General features: G+C 41.9%; 2 protein-coding genes across 2 annotated transcripts; both read right to left on the bottom strand.

Annotated features, from left to right (window-relative positions):
* Positions 1-8530: 8530 nt before the first annotated feature.
* LOC101533546 (keratin-associated protein 3-2-like) lies at positions 8531-8844 on the bottom strand. Its single transcript, XM_004599134.2, has one exon. It carries the CDS (start codon positions 8833-8835, stop codon positions 8533-8535), a length of 303 nt encoding a protein of 100 aa, XP_004599191.2. The 5' UTR covers positions 8836-8844; the 3' UTR covers positions 8531-8532.
* Positions 8845-15044: 6200 nt separating this feature from the next.
* On the bottom strand, positions 15045-15372 carry LOC101519170 (keratin-associated protein 3-2-like). Its single transcript, XM_004599071.2, has one exon. The coding sequence runs from the start codon at positions 15349-15351 to the stop codon at positions 15049-15051; it is 303 nt and encodes a 100-aa protein (XP_004599128.1). The 5' UTR covers positions 15352-15372; the 3' UTR covers positions 15045-15048.
* Positions 15373-22322: the final 6950 nt, after the last annotated feature.

Here is a 22322-nt window from a genome sequence, read left to right as displayed (position 1 = left end):
AAAAAAAAAAAAATTATAGAAAGCCTGCCCTTTTGACAGAATAAGAGAAGAAAGAGACAATGTGGCCAAGCAACAACAACATGTAACAACTTGTCACACACAAGGAAAACTATATCCCCACGGACTGATCCAGTGCATTGATTGCTTCTGTCTGCTTTGTAGGATGAACGTGTGTGACTGCTGCATCTTCATGGGGTGCAGAGCAGTATTTTAGCACAGGTGTACGGTGTCAACAGGTCAAAGCAGCGTGTCCATTTCCTTCTTTTTCCTTTATGTTTGTCACCTTTGAGCTCCTCTCCTCTACTTTAAAAATGAACACTGCCACTCATTAAAGGATATTTGTTTGTTAGTGCCACTGCCATAATAATGCTTAGTGTGATGAGTAATATTGCCATGCTTTTTGTGACTTTAAAGCATATGCTTATAGAAGAATGAGATATGTGTTAGGTTTGTGTGTGCGTGTGCGTGCGTGTGCACATGTGTGTGTCTTTGTGTACCATATTTCCCTGTATAGAAATAGAAAAATATAACTGATGGGAGTAAGTTGTGCCTTGTAGAGAAAAATGTAAATTGTTTATCAAGGCCTGCGCGTGAATCTTTGATTTCCTGAAATTTGCCTTCTCTGTTTTCCTACATAGAATTTTTGGATTGATTTTATTGAATTTGTATTTCTAATAAGAGTGAAATAGAAATTCTGACATATTTTTTCTCTTTAGAAATGAATTGATTACACTTTAGAGTGAAAAATACAAATGTAAAATATAATATAAAAAATAGTCTATCTTTTAAGTCCCAAAAGTTGTTGGTTCATAACATATACATGCATTTTTCTTTGTAAAAAACTATCAGACTTTTTTCCAAGTACTTACAGCATTTTATGCTTCCACCAATAACGGGTGAAAATTGAATTACTGCGCATCTTTACCAATGTCTGATGTGTTCAGACATTTTAATTTTAGACATTTTGGTTTTTGGAAGGCATAGATTTTAACTCATATTGCTGCGATGAATAAATTGTGTTAAGCATCTTTTAATGCACTTGCTGCCCTTGTAGAGATCTTCTTTTGGTTAAACAACTACTGAAGATTATTGTTATTTTTCATTGGTTGTGTTTTATTACTGCTTTGTAGAGTTGCTGTTTATATTTTGAGTACAAGTCCTTTACCAGAATTATGTATTTACACAATATTCTCTGCTAATGGCTTGTCTCTTGATTCTTGTAATGATGCCTTCTGTAATCTCAATAAAGCCCTAGTTATAATTTCTCCTGCTTAGGTATTTTTGTGTTCTCTTTAAGAAGTATTTCTCTCTCTGCATTGTGATTTCTGAATTTATAGTTTCTATCTTAATTCTTCTAGTATCTATAATTATAGCTTCTGTGTTTAAGTTTAGAAAGCCCTCATTTTGGAGGGATATTATATAGAGTTAATTTTTATTCCATTCATTTGATCCAGCATCATTTGTTGAAATGACTCTATATTAATTGACTGATGTCTTAATCAAAAATATGTTGCCCGTGCCTGTGTAGGCTCTGTTCATTTTTCCCCTAGCAGTTCCCTGTTCTTAGTTTTTATATTTTACCTATTTTAAGATCATTTTGTCCTGTTCACTGGGTTCATCCCTAATTGGTAATGTGCAATCTGCTATTCCATCTGTATTTCATGTAATTTATTTTTGATATGCATCCTAGTTTTAGAACTTTCATTTCCTTCTCAATGTAAGTTTTTCAAGCTTAACTTCTACTGTTAAAATAGAAGTTGAAATTCTACTTTCCTCGTGAGAGCCTTTGTTTCGTCCATTCTCTTTAACATTTGGGTTATTGTGTGTACTGCTGCAATGAACGTAGGAGTGCAAATAACTCCTTGATGTGCTGGTTTCGTTTCTTTGGGTAGCTATCTAGTAGCGGTATATGTGATGGGTTCTGTGGCATTTGTACTAGCTTTTTGGGGAGCCCAGTATTGTTTTCCATCTAGGCTATACTAATTTACATTCCTACTAACAGTGTGTAAGAGGTCTCCTTTCTCTGCAAACTCACCAAAACTTGTCACTTTTCACATTTTTTTTTTAATATACTCATTCTGACTAGAGTGAAGTCACATCTCATTGTGGTTTTGAAGTTGCATTTCCCAGATGATTAATGATATTGAGTAGTTTTTCATATACTCATTAGCTATTTGCATATCTTCTTTTGATAAATATCAAATTATTTTTTGTTTAGTTTTTCAGTTCCTTGTATATTTGACTGTGACTCCCTTGCCAGGTGAATATTTTGCATATATTTTCTCATATTATGCAAATTGTCTCTTCTCTTCATCGATTGTGTGCTTTTTTGTGCAAAGCTTCTTAGTTAGCCATAATCCTATTTTATATAAAATTTTATTTTTATATAAAATAAAAATCTCATTTTGTGTTTGTTGCCTGTGCTGTCAGGGTCTTATCCAAAAAAGTCATTTCCCATATCAATGTTCTGACTGTGTCCTCTGTATTTTCTTCTAGTACTTTCATAAATGCAGATCTTACAATTAGGTCCTTGGACTCAAAATAAGGTGAGAAATAGGGTTCTTGTTTCACTTTTCAGCATATGAATGCCCAGTTGTTTTTGAAGAACCCATCCCTTTTCAAATGTATGCTTTTAGTGTCTTTGTTGAAGGCCTGTCAGTTGTAGATGTGTGGATTTATTTATGTGTCCTCTATTCTGTTTTTGGTCTACATATCAGTTTTTATGTCAGAACTATACTGTTTTGCTAACAGTAGCTTTTAGTGTGCAAGTTTTCTTTTATAAAGAGTTATGTATTTGAGAGAGAGAGAGAGAGAGATGTTGACTTTCCCTCTGCCAATTTACTTCTAAAATGGCACCACAGCCAGGTTTGGGCAAGGAACTCCATCCTGACAAAGACCCAAGTACTTGTGATTCCCAGGCACAGTGGCAGGAAGATGGACTGGAAGTGGACCATCTAGGACTCCACTGGACTTTGATATGGCTTTGGATCAGCTCAGCTCTGGTGATTGTGGCCATTTGAGGAGTGAAGAGCAGATGGAAGGTCTCTCTTTAAAGAGCTCTCTGTCTCTCCTTCTTTCTCTGTAAAATATGCCTTTCAAATAAAAATGAACAATTTTTAAAAAGTCCTTGTTAGAGTTATAAGCCAGTTTAGACTATCCTAAAATCTGCCAAATTCAGCAAAATTCTGCTTCAACACAATAAACTGCTGAATACTAAAATGAAAATAGACATGAGACAGCTGAATAGAACCCTACAGCCATTTTAAGGTGTATAGAAGCAGGTTGTATATAAACTAAAATTGAAATGTCAGTGAAGTAGTCACAGGATGTGGTTAAGAACTTGCATTTTTTTAACATTGGATACTCAATAACATGGCAATTATTTCCATAATGTTGTAAATTGTTGTTGATGTTATGTTGTGGCTTTTAATTGATTAGGATGATATTCTGCCAGCTCTACCTTCAGACCAGAGATGGTCTCCCCAAGAAACTGTTGAATTTATCTGGACAATAAGAGGCTGGACTCTATGTTTGGTATATGCTTGCAGTGAGAGAATCTCGACTTAATTTGAACTGTAATACTGCAACAAGGTGGAGGAATCCACCATGGAGGGAGGGTACGGGGAGGGGATGGGGGAATCCCAGAGCCTATGAAACTGTGTCACATAATGCAATGTAATTAATAAAAAAAGTTAAATAAACTTGTAAACTGGAAAAAAAAGTCATTGCTTTTTTGTGTGTTGATTTTGCATCCTAAAATTGTACTAAGTTAACTTATCAGCTCTAAGATCAACAACTGACTTACCAATTTTAAGATTCGGTGGTTTCTAAAGACATTTTTCTCTGTATATAAATGTCCCCCAGTAGATCCTCTTCATCCTCTTGATTCTCCCAAGAGTTTGGTTTCCAGCTTTGCTTGAGTGGGTGTAATTTAGTATATTTCTCTACTCAGCATTGTGATTCTTACTCTTTTGGTGTATGCTTTCTAAACTTTCAGTCTCTGAGGAACCGGCAGCTTTTCTCTGATTGAGCTGTAACACCACCATCTATTAGTGGCAAAGGGCCTTTATATCTCCATTTAACATCTGGGCCCCTGCCAGTCACTTCTTCTTAGGCTTCATGGAATCGCAGCCTCCCTATGTGCAACAGCCCTCTGCAAAGGTTTGAGAGCAAGTTTCACAGGGACTTCCGCACCTCCCCACGTACATCTTCTTCCTCTCCACATAGACACGCTGTTTGCTTTAGGGCAGACCATAGCTTTTCCCTCTTCCCTCCTCTTTCTTCCCGTACTCGGATGCTGACATGACTCCACTATCTGGTCTGTCTTTAATGCTTTCCTATGTGTCATCGTCCTTTACCACTAGCTCCAGTAAATTTGCCTTTGTATTTTTCTTCTCTATTCTTATGCAATTGTCTTTATTTTTAATTTTTATCTGAAAGACACAGTTACAGAGAGAAGGACACGCACACACAGAGTGAGAGCATGCAAGAGAGTGAGGGAGGAGGGAGAGAGAGAGAGAGAGAGAGAGAAGAAAGACATTTTTTTTTTATTACATTGCATTATGTGACACAGTTTCATAGGCTCTGGGATTCCCCCATCCCCTCCCCGTACCCTTCCCCCATGGTGGATTCCTCCACCTTGTTGCAGTATTACAGCTCAAATTAAGTCGAGATTCTTTCATTGCAAACATACACCAAGCATAGAGTCCAGCCTCTTATTGTCCAGATATATTCAACAGTTTCTTGGGGAGACCATCTCTGGCCTGAGGGTGGAGCTGGCAGAATATCATCCCGATCAATTAGAAGCCCCAGCACAACATCAACAACAATTTACAACATTATGGAATTAGTTGACATGGTATTGAGTAATCAATATGTTATAACAGTGCAAGTTCTTTTTTTTTTTAAAGATTTATTTTATTTTTATTACAAAGTCAGATACACAGAGAGGAGGAGGAGAGACAGAGAGGAAGATCTTCTGTCCAGTGATTCACTCCCCAAGTGAGCGCAACGGCCGGTACTGCGCTGATCCAAAACCGGCAACCAGGAACCTCTTCCAGGTCTCCCACGCAGATGCAGTGTCCCAAAGCTTTGGGCCATCCTCAACTGCTTTCCCAGGCCACAAGCAGGGAGCTGGATGGGAAGTGGAGCTGCTGGGATTAGAACCGGCGCCCATATGGGATCCTGGCGCATTCAAGATGAGGACTTTAGCTGCTAGGCCACTCCGCCGGGCCCAACAGTGCAAGTTCTTAACCACACCCTGTGACTACTTCATTGACCCTTCAATTTTTGTTTGTACACAGAACCGGCTGCTATACATCTTGAAGTGGTTATAGGGTGCTATTCAGCTGTCTTGTGTCTGTTTTCATTTTAGTATTTAGCAGTTTATTGTGTTGACGCATAATTTTGCTGAATTTGGTAGATTTTAGGATAATCTAAACTGGCTTATAAATCTAACAAGGCGTTTGTCAACAGTTGAGGTGCAGAACAGTTTTAGGAGGGGTGTGCAGAGAAATCTTCCATCCCCTAGTAAGGGGTAACTAATCTTTGTGTCCTATCTAGTAAGGTATATGTGGATCCATGCTGATCGTTTCCTGTTTGGTTCTAAGCTTTGCTTGTATTTCTCTATCTATTCCATTTTTTGGGGGGGAGGGCCTCTGGAGCGATCCTGATGGTCATTGCAAGTGAGGGTGGGGATCCAAAGTTGGAACTAAGTAAGGACCAGAAGAAGCTCCTCTCCCTAGTTCCAAAGGAGGTTTGCTGTTCTTCTATTTCTGCAGATTCCTCAGAGCTCCTGGCTGTTGTTCCGATGACCTTGGGTCCTGTGAGGAAGGATTTGGGCCTCTTCCATCCGATGTGGTAGATCTAGACGGGGCTGGGTGACCTCGGAGTTCTCGGCCTCCGAAGGCACTCCAATTCCCTGTGTTCTCCTTGTCTGTTGGGATGTAGACCTTGGTGCCCATACTGATAGTCCTTGGTGAGGATCTGAGTTTTCAGAGTTGGGATACAAGCCTCCTGTCCACCTGCTCCACTCTGGGGTCCCCCCTTGCTCTGTGCATATGACCTCCTGTTAAGAGGTTGTCAGGATTGCTCCTGGTTCCCCCTATATGTCTTTGTAATTTAACTTTTGTTTAATGCTGATTCGAGTCTGTTGTCTATGAATTACCTGTTATGTTTCTGATAGGTTATACTTTACGTCTTCCTCACACATTCTAAGGAGATAGAAGACTTCTCTGCCCTCCCACCCCATTTCCAAGTACCTCAGGGTCTTAAGAGTATGTTAGGTCTTACAGTTCTTTGATATTGAACATAAGCAGTCTGATTCACATTAATTGTATGTTCATTGATCACATCACAATATCTTAATGCATTAGATACAGGCTGTTTGAGGTTAAAATAGTATTACAATATATGGGTACTATTTTCTGGATTGACATCCTTTCATCTTATATTAAGGCAAACATGTGGTATTTAATCTTTTGGGATTGGCTCATTTCCCTTAGCATAACGGTTTCCAGTTGGGCCCATTTGGCCACGAAAAACTGCATTTTTTTTTTAATAGCTGAGTAGTATTCCATGGAGTAAATGAACCATAGCTTTCTTATCCAGTCTTCTGTTGATGGGCATTTCGGTTGCTTCCAAGTTTTTGCAATTATTGACTGTGCTGCTATAAACATAGGGGTGCATGTTGGTTTCTCATGTAACAAGTGTTTTGGATATATTCCTAGGAGTGCTATTGCTAGATCATATGGTATGCAGATTTTCAGTTGTTTGAGTGTTCTCCATACTGATTTCCATATAGGCTGTACAAGTCTGCAGTCCCACCAGCAGTGGTGTAGGGTTCCCTTTCCCCCACATCCTCGCCAGCAAGTGTTGTCGGTGGTTTTTTGTATGTGTGCCATCCTTACTGGCATTAGGTGGTAGAGAGACACTTCTATCCATTGATTCACTCCCCAAATGGCCACAACAGGCAGAACTGAGCTGATCCGAAGGCAGGATATGGAGCTTCTTCTGGGTCTCCCACCTGGGTGGAGGGGCCCAAGGATTTGGTTCATCCTTTGCTGTTTTCCCAGGCTGTATGCAGGGAACTGGATCAGAAGGGCAGCAGCTGGGACTCGAACTGGTGCCCAAATAGGATGCTTGCACCGGCAGAAGTTCAGCATACTGTGCCGTGGCACTGGTCCCTATGGAACTGTCTTAATTGTACTCAAAATTATGCTCCTATAACAGTTCACTATTACAACAAGGGTAGTAAAATAGATGGCACATAAACAGATAGTTAATAAAGGTTTGAAAGAAATTATTATGTAATGAAATATTTTCTTGTCTAGATCAGGTCACTGGATTAGTTAATGGATTTGGTATATTTGGTCCTTGGGTCATGTTAAGTATATCTCAGCCAATATTAATATCTTTTTAGGGGGCCCAGTGCAATGGTTCAACTGACTAATCCTTCTCTTGAAAATGTCAAGATCCTACATGAGTGCTGGTTTATGTCCCAGCTGCTCCACTTCCCATCCAGCTCCCTGCTTGTGACATGGGAGAGCAGCAGACGATGGCCCAAAGCCTTGGGACTCTGTGTAGGGCACTTGGAAAAAGCTCCTGGCTCCTAGGTTTGGATCAGCTCAGTCAATCTCAATTATGCCAATATACTGGACCATTTTGTAAACAAGGCAATTTGGTTATCTTAAAACAGCAAGAACACTAAAAGCAAGAAACATTTCTAGGGCCAATACCAAAACAACAGGCTAAGCTTCTGCCTGCAGCACCCGCATCCCTTATGGGCACCTGCTGAAGTCCCACCTGCTCCACTTTCAATCCAGCTCCTTGATAATGTCCTGGGAAAGCCGTGGAGGACAGTCAAAGTACTTGGGTCCCTGGACCCGCAGGGGAGACCTAGAAGAAGCTCCTGGCTCCTGATTTTGTACCAGTCCAGCTCTAACTATTGCAATCATTTGGAGTGAGCCAGCAGGTAGGAGATGTCTCTTCCTCTCTGTCAGTGTGTATTTCAAATAAAAATAAGATAAATCTTTTCAAAAATTTCTCTAGTGCTAGTATTGTCGGTTTTACTTATGGTCCCCATTTTTCTTAAAAGGTTGACACTAGGAGTTAAGACAAAACATTTAACACATTCACAGAAATAAAAATACTCATTAAACATTTGTGCTATGCCAGAGATGCAAAATTTATTAGGATGGTAAGGAAGAAGTTCTTCAGTTTCCAGAAAGATAAAACAAGGCCAAGAAGCAGAATACCTAAATCACCCGAAGAAAGATATCCTTTAATATGAAGGAATCAAGTTTGGGAAGTCCAGGGCATCCACCTACTCAAGCTTGCACCAGGTTGCGTGGCTACAGAGAAGAATTCCATGGCTCCTGAAAGGCTCTTGGTTTCTTCTTCTTGGAGGTCCAGGGACTTCCAGGTGCCACCCCATCTGTTTTATATTCTAAAGTGAAGTAAATTAGTTGCAGGTGCTGAGACAGGTGACCACTAAGACTCGTTGACTCGTCCAATGTCAGGTGCCTCTGCACATCAGCAGTTTCTGGGGATGCAGGGCTCACAGCAGCTGTTCTGAGCAACATAAGTGGTGAGGTTGTAGCTCTCCAGGTTTGGCCTTGGCTGGCAGGAGTTGAGCAGGAAGCAGGTGGGCACACAGGGCTGAGGGATGTGGCAGGGTGGGGGGCAGTTGTCACAGCAGGTTGGCTCCAGCTGCCAAACCGTGTGTGGGCAGGTGCTGGGCAGGCAGACTCCACAGCGGCAGCACTTGTCGTGGGAGCAGATGGTGGTGGCAGGGCCGGTGGGGACACTGCAGCAGCGGGCAACACAGCAAGCCATGGTGTGGGGAGTCTGGTTTTCCTTTTGTTCTTAGGGGGGATGAAGTTTCTGAGTTACAGATGTCTTCTTTGGCTTTGAGCTCTTATATACCCTCCCCAGTGGGTGTTGGTCCAACCAGGAGGCTTCTTTCCTGATGCTTGTTCATGTTCGTGTGCCCATTATCCTCTAATTGTTTGGGCATTTAAATGTCTGTCAAGAGTCTCTGTTCTCGTAATTAACTTTTATTTGAGTTGAGTACTATATCTGAACTGATTGCTCGGCTGTTTGTCACAGCACAAGCTTTGTGACAAATCACCAAAGGCTTCAGGGGTTAGGATTCCTGCACCAGCCAGGTGGAGGAATACTGTCTGGCAGCCAGTCCAGGCTGCTCGGCTGTTATTCTCCTTACCTCTTCTGTGTAGACTGCTCTGATGGAGTAGTAGTGCTTCAAAGAGCTGCATTTAACTTTGGCTACCTTCTGTTAACTTTTGAAGGACAAAATTACACTAATGTGGTAAAAAAAATTGGGAGGCTAAAGGGGCCTGGCGGCATGGCCTAGCAGCTAAAGTCCTCACCTTGGATGCGCCAGGATTCCATATGGGCACTGGTTCTAATCCCAGCAGCTCCACTTCCCATTCAGCTCCCTGCTTGTGGCCTGGGAAAGCAGTTGAGGATGGCCCAAAGCTTTGGGACTCTGCACTTGCATGGGAGACCTGAAAGAGGTTCCTGGTTCCCGGCTTCGGATTGGCGCAGTACCGGCCGTTGCGCTCACTTGGGGAGTGAATCATCTGAGGGAAGATCTTTGTCTCTGTCTCTCCTCCTCTCTGTATATCTAACTTTGTAATAAAATAAAAATAAATCTTTAAAAAAATGGGAGGCTAAAAATATTATTCACAGCTTTTTAAAAAATCATAAAATTTTGTGCATTTGTTATAAAAAAAAACTCGGAAAACAGAGTATTTGGGAGCAACTCATCCATAATCTCATGGAGAGGAATTCTTGGGAGGGGGTGGTATGGTGCAGCAGATAAGATGCCACGTGGAGTGGCAGCATCCCATAGAAGACTGCCTGTGTTCTCATCTCGACTTTCAAACCAACACCCTGATACTGTGCACCATGGGAGACAGCAGGTGTGGTGTGCCACCCCTGTGGGACACCTGGCTGGTGGGTCTCAGAGTTCCTAATTTCCACCTGACCCAGTCCTGGCTATTGTGGGTATTTGGTAAGATGCAGATGGAAGATCTCTGCCTCTCACTCCCTGTCACATGGACAGGAACTGTGCACAGTTGAGTTAGGCTTCTACTTGGAACCCTCAATTTTCATATTGGCATTTTGGTTCATGTCTTGGTTATTTCTCTTCCGAGCTAGTGTCCTGATAGTGCGCCTGTGAAGCAGTGGATGGTGGCCCATGTGTAAACACAAGCAAGGACAGCTAAATTAGACAAGTGAGATTATATTAAATTAGGAAGCTTCTGTACAGTGAAGAAAGCAGTTACAAGAGTGATGGAACAACCAACTTGCAGTGTGAAAAATGAAATTGCATTGCAATAATTATATATTTTTAATTAGTTTAAAACACTCCTCTGTATGTACATCGGCCATTTCTTTTTCTATTAAGAATGTGTTCACTTCATTTCCTTCCTTGCCAATTGTGTGCAAGGTGACTTTTTAGCTCATGTCTAACAGCTGAAATAAAAGATTTGTATAAGACTATGATACTTAATTTCAATCAAAATTTCTACCAACTGAAAGTTACATGCTTTAACTAGATTAATCTGTTGAATATTGATTTGATTCTGTTTTTGTACCCTCATTATAATGTGTTTTCTCCAAAAGTTAAGTATAGCTATGATAGGATAGACTTGGATTCTAGTTCCAGTTTACCCTTTAGATGTTAATGTTGCTTCAGTATTTACAAGGGAATACTGGATGGGCTGCTAGCCAATGTCATCCCTTATGCCTCTAATCATCTTCTGTCAACTTGGACCCATTCATCCATCAAGCCCATGGTTGCTCTCACATTCTTCCCATCTCCTCCATGTATCTGCCTCTCTGTGTGTGATGGCACATGTGCCTGTTTGGGCTTGGGGTTGTACAGCCAGTGTACACATGGGGATCAGAATAGGCCTTTACTGGTTCCAGTGTTGTTTCTTACCTCTGTTGTTATAGTAACTAGTTCCTTATCTGGAGCCCCTTCTTTTCTCTGTGAAACATGCAGGTAAGGATGTCCGTATTCTTCCACTCAGGTTGCTATGAGGTCCATCTTAGATCAAAAGAAATGAAATCCATGAACAAGCATCAGGTGCTATGCAGACAAAAACTATTATTAATGTCAAAGTAAGCTGTAGATCGAATTCAAAGCAAGAGAAAAGAAATATAGTTGGAAAAGGAGGGAAAAGAGCTGATGGCAAGTAAGAGAACTCTAAAGGAAATAAGAAGAACTTTAGAAGTTCATACAACTGACTGCTCAACATCTCAATTAGAGAAAATGATGATGCATAGATTAATAAATCTGAAAAGCTGAAAAAGTTCTCCATGGTTGTATGTGGATTTATGATATCTGTGAAGTGTACCAGGATATTCCCTAGGTTTGAACATCTATCAAATTGTGCATCCTGATAGTTGGTACTGATCAATATTTCACTATCAAAGAAACAAAGCCAATAGATAGTTATTGGGCACTGTCACATGTTAGAAAATGTGATTACTGTTGGATGTACAGTAGTGAAAAATTTGCATCATCACTGTTATCGTGGAATATGTAGCTTGGTGGAAGGGCTTGTCACTCACATAAAATACTGGTCTACATTATGGTAGGAAGGGGAAAGAGTAGATTGTAAGAGCAGAACCCACATCAGGACAGGCATTTGGCACAGCAGCTTGGGACACTCTCAAGGTTTGAGTCCTGCTGCACTGCTTCTGGTCTACTTCACTGTAACGCATCCTGGGAGGTAGTTGATGATTGCTCAAGTTTTTGAATCTCTGCCACCCATGGAGAAGAAGGACTTAAGCAGGAAGTCCTTGGACTGAGTTCCCAGCTCCTGGCTTTGGCTTGGCCGAGGCCAGCCTCAGCAGATGGGAAAATCTCTCACTGTCTGTTTGTCTGTCAAATGGAATTCAAATCAACTCAAAACCAAACAAAACAAAACAAAGGACCCAAGAAGAAAATTATTCTGTCATTTTGAGGAAAGGAAAATGACTTGCAGACCTTCGTAAATAAATTTTATGGCAGGGGTTGGTGCCATGGAATAGACAGCTAAGCCTCTGCCTGAGGTGCAGGTACCCCATGTGGATGTGGGTTCATGTCTCAACTGCTCCATTTTCAATACAGCTCCCTGCTTATGGCCTGAAAAAGCAGTGGAAGATGGCGCAAGTGCTTGGGCCCCTCATCCATGTGGAAGACCTAGAAGAGAATCCTGGCTCCTGGCTTTGGCCTGGTCCTGCCCTGACTGTTGCAGCTATTTGGGGCATGAACCAGCTGATGGAAGATTTCTCTCTGTCTCTCCGTCTCTCTGTGTAACTCTGCTTTTCAAATAAAAATAAATCTTAAAAAAAAATTCATGGCAGAAAGATACCATCTCTTTCTTGAAGTGCTACCTTGAGTTCTCCATAAAAGGCAAAGGAATTGTTGCTGTTCAGTTTGCTTTTATTGTCTAAAATTATATTTTCCAATCATAAGCAAGGCTTAATGTTACAGATCAAAAATAGTTATAAGTAACAAGCTTATGCTAATGAACCCACCTTTTATTGCTTATGCTTAAGGTATTTTATAAAATTTATTTCTCTCCCATCATCTAAGTGACGTGCGAATTATTCAGCTTTGTTTATAAACTAAGATAGTGCATCCAGGAGAAGTGAGATAATGTGCCTTAGTTGGCCTGCTGATTCACTTGTTATAATCTAAATAGAGTACCCAGTGCGGTTGAGCCACCTATCTTGCAGTTGAAAACGAAACTTCATGTCAGAGATAAAAAAACACCCTTTATCTTCAGAAGCAAGGGTCTCTTTTTCCTTGGAGCTGTTGCAGGAAAAACAAATGATTCATTCTTAGATGATAGATTGTTCAAAGGGGTGAAACCCTACTCACACATATCTGAGGACTTGTCCAGTTTTAATTACATCTTACACAATCAATGAGGATACCTATGACAGGGAAGCTATAAATCTGATTGATAATGAAAAGAAACACGAGTGAGTGATGTTAGTCTGTTGCTTCTAGGTTTCCTTTCAAACTACTTTGTGCAGAGTGTCCCCATTTCTTTCCTCTTCGCTCTCCTTGTCTTCCCATGCGATCTCACCCCAATCACCCTTGGTTACCCCTGTAGCTCCCTGATGACTTGGAATCACCAAGTCTCTGTTCTATATAGACTAATTGTTCCCTATGTCTACTTCCTGTGCATTCACGTGGTTTAAGGCTTAGCCTGGACAGCCCCAAGGTTTTCCCCAACTCTTGCTCACCCTTGACAGTCACAAATGGGACCTTCCATTCTTCTTGTCACTGGCATGGCAGACACCGCTCTCTTCTCCAACACAGCAAGATCACACAGTTTGCTCAGCTCGCTTGTACAACAGATGTATTATACATGTCTTATGAGTAAAATTGCCTGTCTGCTTCCTTCTTTTATTTTTTGTCCTAGAGAAATATATGGTATTTTAGGTAATAGCATTCTTTTGATCTTTCTACTCCCTGATGATCGTGGTGTCTGGCCCAGGAGAAGCACTCAGGAAATACTGGGCAGGTGGGTTAGTCGACTGACCAATCTCTCATTGAGAATATCCTAGGTGTGTCTCACCCAACCCCTGGCTTCTGAATTCTGTGTGTCCAGAGCGGAGTTGACACTCAGTCTCTAGGAGCCTCTGAGAGTGTGCCTCTTGCAGAGCGGCACTTTGAGAACATTTACACGTTTGTTTCAAAATGCCTGTTTTCCCCCTTCCTTGTTCAACCCCCTCATGTACATTCTTTCATTTTATCTCAGTGTTTTGACTTAAGTCTTTCTGTGTTGTATATGTGTATGGGTGTGTGTTCTATGCAACATATATATATATATACAGATATATATATATATATAATATTTACCATACTAGACCTGAATGGTAATCTGCATTCAATAAAACTAAGTAGGTTAAACTGCGTTCAGTCCATTTTAGATCTAGCTCTCATATGACAAGTACAGGCACTCTAGTGACTGCTAGAGCAGGACTTCGGAGTGTGGTAACAAGCATGTTTCTATGTGCTAGGACTAGAGTTAGCTTCTATATGCTCTTAGAGATAATTAAGTCCAAATAGGCTCATTACATGACTCAGATCTTAAACTTGAATTTGTACTAATTTCAATCCATGAACCAGTACACGGTTTTCCCATTGTAATTGAATGGGAAGGTTTTGGTAAAGAATCTCACCATTCTGTTTCTCTTGCATATTTTCAGTTAAAGTCCTAGTTCTGTTCGTTATGTTTCTGGCTGTCCGAGCTTCAGAAGCCTTATTGGGGAGCTGGGTGTAGGAAGAACCAGATTTACAATCAGACATAGAAGACGCTGGTCCTGCTTTCATGAGCAATTGACCTTATGACTTGGCCAATGTTTTGTACCTCTTATGGCTTCATTTTCCTCATTATTAGTGCTATTTTATGGATTAAATAAATTAATACCTGGGAATCAATAGCAAAAGTAGGTAAATAAATGGAGGCTGGTCCCCAAATTATATTTGAGGAAGAGGAGGAAAGAGAAGATGAACAAAAAAGACAACAAAAAAGTCAAGTTAGCACACTAGTTCTAGGCAGTCCTTTAAGAGATTATCAACTTAAATGTTAAAATAATATTTTTTTTTAAAAAGAGATATACCGCATACTGTAACATAAACGAAGAACACATCTTGCCAGGGAAATAAAGTTTATTGGAAAAAACTCATGGGGAAATTCCTTCAGCCACTACGTAAATACTCAACACAAGAAATAATCTGGGCAGCATGTAGGATGAGAAAATGAAATCTGAAATACTAAAATTTCAATAGTATTTTGATATTAGAAGACATTCATTTGCCCAAATGAGTTAAATAGTTAAGCTCCAAATAATCATAAAAAATTCTTGATTTTGTTTCCATTAAAATTGAAGATAGTGTTCCACATCTGGAGCTGCTGGTCTACCTGCACGTCTGCAGGCTAGTGAGGCAAGTGAGACCTGGAAAGGTGACTTTGGGGTTCCTCATTAGCAGGTGCTCAGCAGAACCTCTGCACATCAGCAGTTTCTGGGAATGCAGGGCTCACAGCAGCTGTTCTGAGCAACATAAGTGGTGAGGTTGTAGCTCTCCAGGTTTGGCCTTGGCTGGCAGGAGTTGAGCAGGAAGCAGGTGGGCACACAGGGCTGAGGGATGTGGCAGGGTGGGGGGCAGTTGTCACAGCAGGTTGGCTCCAGCTGCCAAACCGTGTGTGGGCAGGTGCTGGGCAGGCAGACTCCACAGCGGCAGCACTTGTCGTGGGAGCAGATGGTGGTGGCAGGGCCGGTGGGGACGCTGCAGCAGCGGGCAACACAGCAAGCCATGGTGTGGGGAGTCTGGTTTTCCTTTTGTTCTTAGGCGGATGAAGTTTCTGAGTTACAGATGTCTTCTTTGGCTTTGAGCTCTTATATACCCTCCCCAGTGGGTGTTGGTCCAACCAGAAGGCTTCTTTCGTTACTTTTGTTTATGACATCATTTTCCACTAAGATTCTCTAATAAGTTTGGTATTTTCTTGCCTACTCAGTTTCTGTCCTTATTACATTCCTCATATTTGTGACTCATTGACTTATTACTTTTGTCATAAGACCATCACATTTTATCTTCACAGAGTTCTGGCATGCCAAACATCGTGTGAGTTATGGCTGATGAGTCCAAGTAACGATTTAGCTATAATTTTGGAGGCTATCATCTTTTTGGTTTCTTTTCCAGTTAATTTAAAATAATGTGCATAATACAATGTGATTTATAATGACTAATTTTAGAACAAGCAGCTCAAATTAATTAATTAGGCCATTTTTGACTCAATAACGTCAACGAAAATATGGCTATTTATAAATGAACATTTTCCCTGACTGTCTGGATTTTAGGCACATATATGTTATTTACTGATGATTTAATTCAGTTCTATTAAACCAGAAAAGTGACCGAATGGTATAGGATGAATTTTCTTCTCATCATTTTCAATAGCTTTGTAGTAAGTTTCCTACTATATCAGTCTATGAGTTGTTTACTAGTCTACATTCTCAAGTTATGCCAGTCTTACAGTGAGTCCAGCATCAATTGGAAGGAAAGATGCACCCAGTGATCTCCTCTGCTCAGCGTACCATTGAAGATGTCCAGGAGTGAACATGAGTTATCAGTTAGGCTTCCTGTGCTCTAGTCCAGCATATCTAGGTTGGACACTTGACTTCAGCTCTTGACTTCCTGCTAATGTGGACACTGGGACGCAGAGGTGATGGCTCAAGGTATTGAGTATCTGCCACCCAGATGGGGACCTGGATTGAATTCTGGCTTCCAGCCTTTGGGCTTCAACCTGGTCCAGTCTTACCTACTGAGGACATTTGAATGGTGAGCCAGTAGATGCAGTGTTTTTCTGTTTCTCATCTCAGTTTCTATGAGTGTCAAAGAGGAAAATAAGGAAAGCCACCTCGATCCTCATCCATTTTCATACGAGTGGTATTATCTTTGTAAATGAAAACAAGATGAAGGTGTGCATGTGTGGAGGGGTTGGAAGGATGCATTTGACCTAGTAGTTAGGAAGCCTGTGTATGACAATATCCTAGTCTAGTTTTGATAACAGATTTCTGTTAATATAGACATGGAAGGCAGCAGTGATGGTTCAAGTAACTGGATACCTGCTACCTACTTGGGAGACCTCAGTTAAGTTCTAGGTTCCCAGCTTCATCCTCAACTCAGCCCTGGCCTTTGCAGGCATTTGGAGGAGTGAATTAGTAGAAAAGAGTGGTGTTTTCTGACTCTGTTTCTCTCTATATATACCTCAATACCTAGGGCCTGGGGCGATAGTACAGCAGCTAAAGTCCTCACCTTAAACACGCCAGGATCCCATATGGGCGCCCGTTCTAATCCCAGCAGCTCCACTTCCCATCCAGCTTCCTGCTTGTGGCCTGGGAAAGCAGTCAAGGACAGCCCAAAGCTTCGGGACTCTGCACCTGCATGGGAGACCTGGAAGAGGTTCCTGGTTCCCGGCTTCGGATTGGCGCAGTACCGGCCGTTGCGCTCACTTGGGGAGTGAATCATTTGAGGGAAGATCTTCCTCTCTGTCTCTCCTCCTCTGTGTAAATAAAAACAAATAAGTTGTAAAATTTTTTTAAAAGTAAGATGAAGCAGAAACTTAAAAAAAAATCACAAATTTCACAGAATAATGGCAGATCTTGGCAGGGATCAGGTCCAGTGTGATTTAGAACTAAGGTATGTGTAGACATCATTACTAATTTCCTACTTTACTGTTTGTTTTTGTACCATGGATCTTCTGTGAGGTTGTAAATTTCTTTGAGGAAGGCCTTTCACAGCATGTGTCACCTCGTTTGGCCGTGGTTGGCCTGAGGTTGGTAGCTGTAGGAGTTGGAAAGGATAGTTTCCAATGTGTAGTATTCTGTGGTTCCTGCCTGGTCACACACTTCACTATGGTCAGCACAGTGATTCATGCTGTAGAATGTAAATCACATAATTTGTTGGATAGCAAGCGATTATTGAGGAAACACAGGTACAGATTATTTGGTGAGGACATTATCCAAAATCAAGATAGTCTGTATTAAAAAAAGAAGAAAGAAAGCTGCTGATAAAAAAAATTGGTGAAAATACAAAAAGTGAGTTCCACAAGAGTAATATGAAGAGCTTGTGGATGTAGTTGGTTTAATTTTGGGTTGAATAATGACATTTGTCATACAGTTTTTCAAATAAACAAAACTGGAAGTTAGTATCTCCCAGACATCCAAGATTTCTGTGACCTTGTTCATCATGTTTCGTTGGCTTAAAATACCCTTGTCAATTCTCTGTTTCTCATCTTTGAGCTTCATCTCATATATTTCCTTCATAAAGAAACTTCAGATGATTATTGAAGATATTTCAGTTTTTTGCTGTCACAAAATGTGCAGCCTGTCCTTTTATACCTTGTTGATTCTGATGTGTTGGAGTCTTCAGGAAGTTTGTGGAAAATCCATATTCCAAAAAACGGCATGGTTTTAAAAATGTTTTGCACCAAACGTCATATTTTAAGCTATCTTTTTAGTTTTATTTTCATTTTTTATTGGAAAGGCAGATACAGAGAGAGGAGGAGAGGCAGAGAGGAAGACTTTCTGACGATGATTCTCTCCCGAAGAGGCCACAATGGCCGGAGCTCAGCTGATATGAACATATATATATGTTTTTTTTTTAAGATTTTAAAATTTCTATTACAAAGTTAGATATTCAGAGAGGAGGAGAGGCAGAGAGGATCTTCTGTCCGATGATTCACTCCCCAAGTGGACGCAATGGTTAGAGCTGAGCTGATCCAAAACCATGAGCCAGGAGCTTCTTCTGGGTCTCCCACACCGGTGCAGGGTCCCAAAGCTTTGGGCCGTCCTCAACTGCTTTCCCAGGCCACACGCGGGGAGCTGAATGGGAAGTGGGGCCACCAGGATTAGAACGGGCGCCCATGTGGGATCCTGACACATATAGGATGAGGACTTTACCATTCGGCTACTGTACCACGCCCCCCAAACATCATATTTTTAAGATTTATTATTAAAAGTTTAGTTTAAAGAGGCGGAGTTACAGAAAGGAGTGGGAGGAATGAAGGGTGGGAGAGAGAGAAAGAGAGAGAGTACTATCCATTGGTTCAGTCATCAAATGGCTGCAATAGCTGGAGCTGAGCCAACCTGATGCCAGGAGACACTTCCAGGTCTTCCACATGGGTTCGGAGGCCTAAGGGCTTTAGCCATGTTCTGCTGCTTTCCTAGGCCATGATCAGGGAGTTAGCCTGGAAGTAGAGCTTCCAGGACATGAGCTGGCACCTACATACCATGCTGGCACTGCGTGTGAAGCCTTAGCCTACTACATTATGGTGCTAGTTCCAGACTTATCATTTTTTAACTCGATTTTTCAAAAATTTTTGGAAATCACCTCATATTGTACTTTGTCTCTCACCTTTGTCCTTCCCGCTCTAATAGAATAAAGTGAGACTGTGTATTTTAGCTTGCTTCTCTCGCTTAAACTTAGGCCCCTACTTGGAACATAAAAGGCATTAGACAAATGTTCATTGAGTTGTATTAAATTATGAATTACAATTTTAGAATGTATTTATTTATTTATTGGTATTTGTTTTTATAATAGCCTTTATAATAGTAACACTTCATATGACTCATAACATTCATAAAGTGCTTTAAAGTTGCCAGACTAGCTTTACATTCAAAACTCCACCAAAATGATATTTAAAAAAAATCTGTCAGCTCAATGTTTTAGACCTCTTCTGTGAACATGTTGATTTCTTTTGAAAAAAATATTTATTTTTATTTGAACGAGCTACAGAGAGAAGAGAGACACAGAAAGAGATTTCCCAGCTGCTGGTCCACTCCCCAAATGACCACAACAGCTGTAACTGGGTTGATCTGAAGCCAGGAGCCAGGAGCCTCCTCTGGATCTGTCAGGTGGGTGCAGGAAGCTTGATGGGAAGTGGAGTTGCTGGGACTTAAATAGGGCCTATAAGGGATGTTGGCACTTGTGGTATGGCATTCGCCCTGAATATGGTGATTTCTAATTACCAGATTCTTGAGACTTTTCAAGGTTATATATGAGTTTGCTTAAGCAAGTATGTATGTATAAATAAATAAATGAACAAATAAAAGAAGTTGCTGATCTGGGAACTTAAATGCCAAACTTGGAACCTAATGTATTTTATTATTCTTGCCATCTTCTGCCCATCTCTATGAAGCTTGTCATCATCAAATGTAATTTGACTGCATATGCTTATCAGTTCATGTTGCAGCTATGAAGAGATGTTGGATTTTTTTAAATTTTATTTTTGATTATGTTTATGACTAGGGTGGGAAGGGTCTAGGATCAGGGGAAAGTGGGTGGGACCATTGTTTCCATATTTTCTTTCTCTTCTTCCTGAATCTGGGGGAAAAAGAGAGACAAGGCGAGAAGCCAAATCCAGCCTCCCAACCACTTCAGCACTCGGGGCTGGGGAATGGCCACCTGATATCAATCCAGGGTCCCTGATGTGGTGCATGCTCTGAGGGCTCTGCTTAAGTGGTTCCGATAGTTCGGAGATGCTGATGATCTCGCAGATGCAAGGGTGAGGATAACCTTCCAAGGTCCATTGGCTGACACAGTTCACTTTTGAGTCTCCGTTCAACCAGAAATTTACTGTCATGCTTCACTGGGGGTAGTTAACCAATTTGTTTGGCCCCCCTCCTCCCTCTGCTATGGTACCAGGTGTCCTCTGCAGGCTCCAGTGGTTTGACTTATCCTCCATGTGTCTCTGGGTATGCTGTCCACTGCTCCATCAAAGCCACTGAGGAGGCCCAGTTTTGAAACATGCACTCCATTGTCAGACCACAGGTCTTGCTGCTCTCCCCATGGTTGGAATTACGAGTCCAGCAGTTTAATTGGGGGCACTCTTAAAGAAATCTCATCTGAGATGATCTCAGACCTATCTCTTGTGTGCGCTCCCACTTGTACCAGGTCCAATTCATTCTGTCACCCACAACAGCCTATATCCACACTAGTGATTGCAATTCATTCAGAAATTCAGAAATTGCAACTCATCCCAACTGACTCCACCCTCCTGTCCACACTCATGCCAGCAGGTGCCACCACCTGTCTAGCCAGGCCCTGATTCTCATGCTCACCCGTGGAAGTTGCAGCCCATCAGAGGGGTGCCCACAGTTTTCCATCTGGGCCCATTCCTAGTCCTGGATCTTGTACTCTCCAGGTGGTTCTGTAGTCTAACTCAACAGGATTTACCCCCTAGTCCAAACCCTTGCCAGCAGATGCTGTAGTCTGCCCTTATTCTGGCTCACGCATGCACCAGTAGATACAGTCAGTTAACCCAACCTAACTCTTCTCTTAACCCAGTTCATGTGCAGGCCAATGTATGCCGGTGAGTTGTAGCCCTGCCCAGCTTGGTCGGCTCCCAATCCCAGCTCTCATACTCATCAGCAGGAGCCTTGGCCCAGCAGGCCTTACCAGGCTCATACCTGCCCCTCTCCCAACCAGGTCTTGTATGTGCTGGTGGGTGCCATGGGCCAGTCTGGCATGGCCCATTTCACCTCAGCATTTGCCAGCATGTGCCAAAGCCTGGCCTGGTCTGGTCTGCCCCCAATTCCAGCTTATGCTGATGGTTGCTGCCACCCAACTCGGCCCAGTTAGCTCCCAGTCTTGTCTCTAATGTGGACTGGCTCTTACTATGGCCCAACCCGGCCCATCCCACACTCTGTTCTGGTTCTCAGATCTGCCAGTGGATGTTTTGAACTGATCCATCCTTTCCTGCCCCCAGACCTGAGTCACACATATGCCAGTGGGTACTGTAACCTGGCCTGGTCTGAGTTGCTCTTTGCTTTGGTTCTTGCACTCAGCTGCAGAGACTGCATCCTGACAAAGCTCCTGCATCCCCAAGCTCCTCTAGCAGATCTTCTCCCAGTGGCAGATCTTGCACACACTGGTGGGTCCTTAGGCCAGGCTGATTTAGTCCGCCTGTTGTCATAGCAGGAACAGTGGCTTGCGCAACTGGCTCATACCCATTCTAGCTACATCTGGTCCTTGGATAATTTAAGTATTATATATTGCAGTGTTATGTGGTTTGGGGAGTGGTGGTATTTATTTAATTTCTCAAGAAGTGTTTATTTATTTTTATTTGTTTGGTATGAAGGGAAAAAAAGGGAGTAAGAGGGGAGAAAGGGAGAGAACAAATGTCCTGGTGCTATTTTACATTCCCATACGCCTGCTACAACGAAGGCTGGGCCACGCTGAGATTTAGGAATCCATGCACTTGGGCCTTCATCCACTGCCTTCCCAGGCACATTAACTGGAAACTGGATCAGGAGCAGAGTAGCCAGGATGCAAGTATTCCAAAATACAGGCATTCCAAACCGCAGCACAAGCCATTGCAACCACAACACCCACCTCTTTTATTTAGTTTCAGAGTAAAAAATTCCATGGTAGAATTTCTTCAATTTCTCACTTGAAAGATCATTTCTGGAAAAATGGAGACACTGGATCAAAGCATTTCCTTGCAGAGCATCCAATTTGAAGGCCACTGGCTGAGTAGTTATACTGACTACTAAAGGTCCGTAAGGGTTTGAAACATCTTCATCTAGCAGTGCGGAGGTTCACTCTCATTAGCCTGGTCGCAGGTGGTGAGCGAGATGCTGCTGAGGCTGGGAGGAGGGTGGCAGTTGCTGAGCAGCCACGAGGATGGCACATAGGAGTCAGGCACATGGCAGGGAGGGGGGCAAAGTTCGCAGCAGGTGGGCTGAAGCAGGTTGATCTCATGTGGGCAGGTGCTGGGCAGAGA

Source organism: Ochotona princeps, chromosome 17, assembly GCF_030435755.1.
Source record: "Ochotona princeps isolate mOchPri1 chromosome 17, mOchPri1.hap1, whole genome shotgun sequence".
In the NCBI taxonomy this organism is placed as follows: domain Eukaryota; kingdom Metazoa; phylum Chordata; class Mammalia; order Lagomorpha; family Ochotonidae; genus Ochotona; species Ochotona princeps.
The sequence above is the reverse complement of the archived record's forward strand: the minus strand, read 5'-3'. Positions and strand labels throughout refer to the sequence as shown.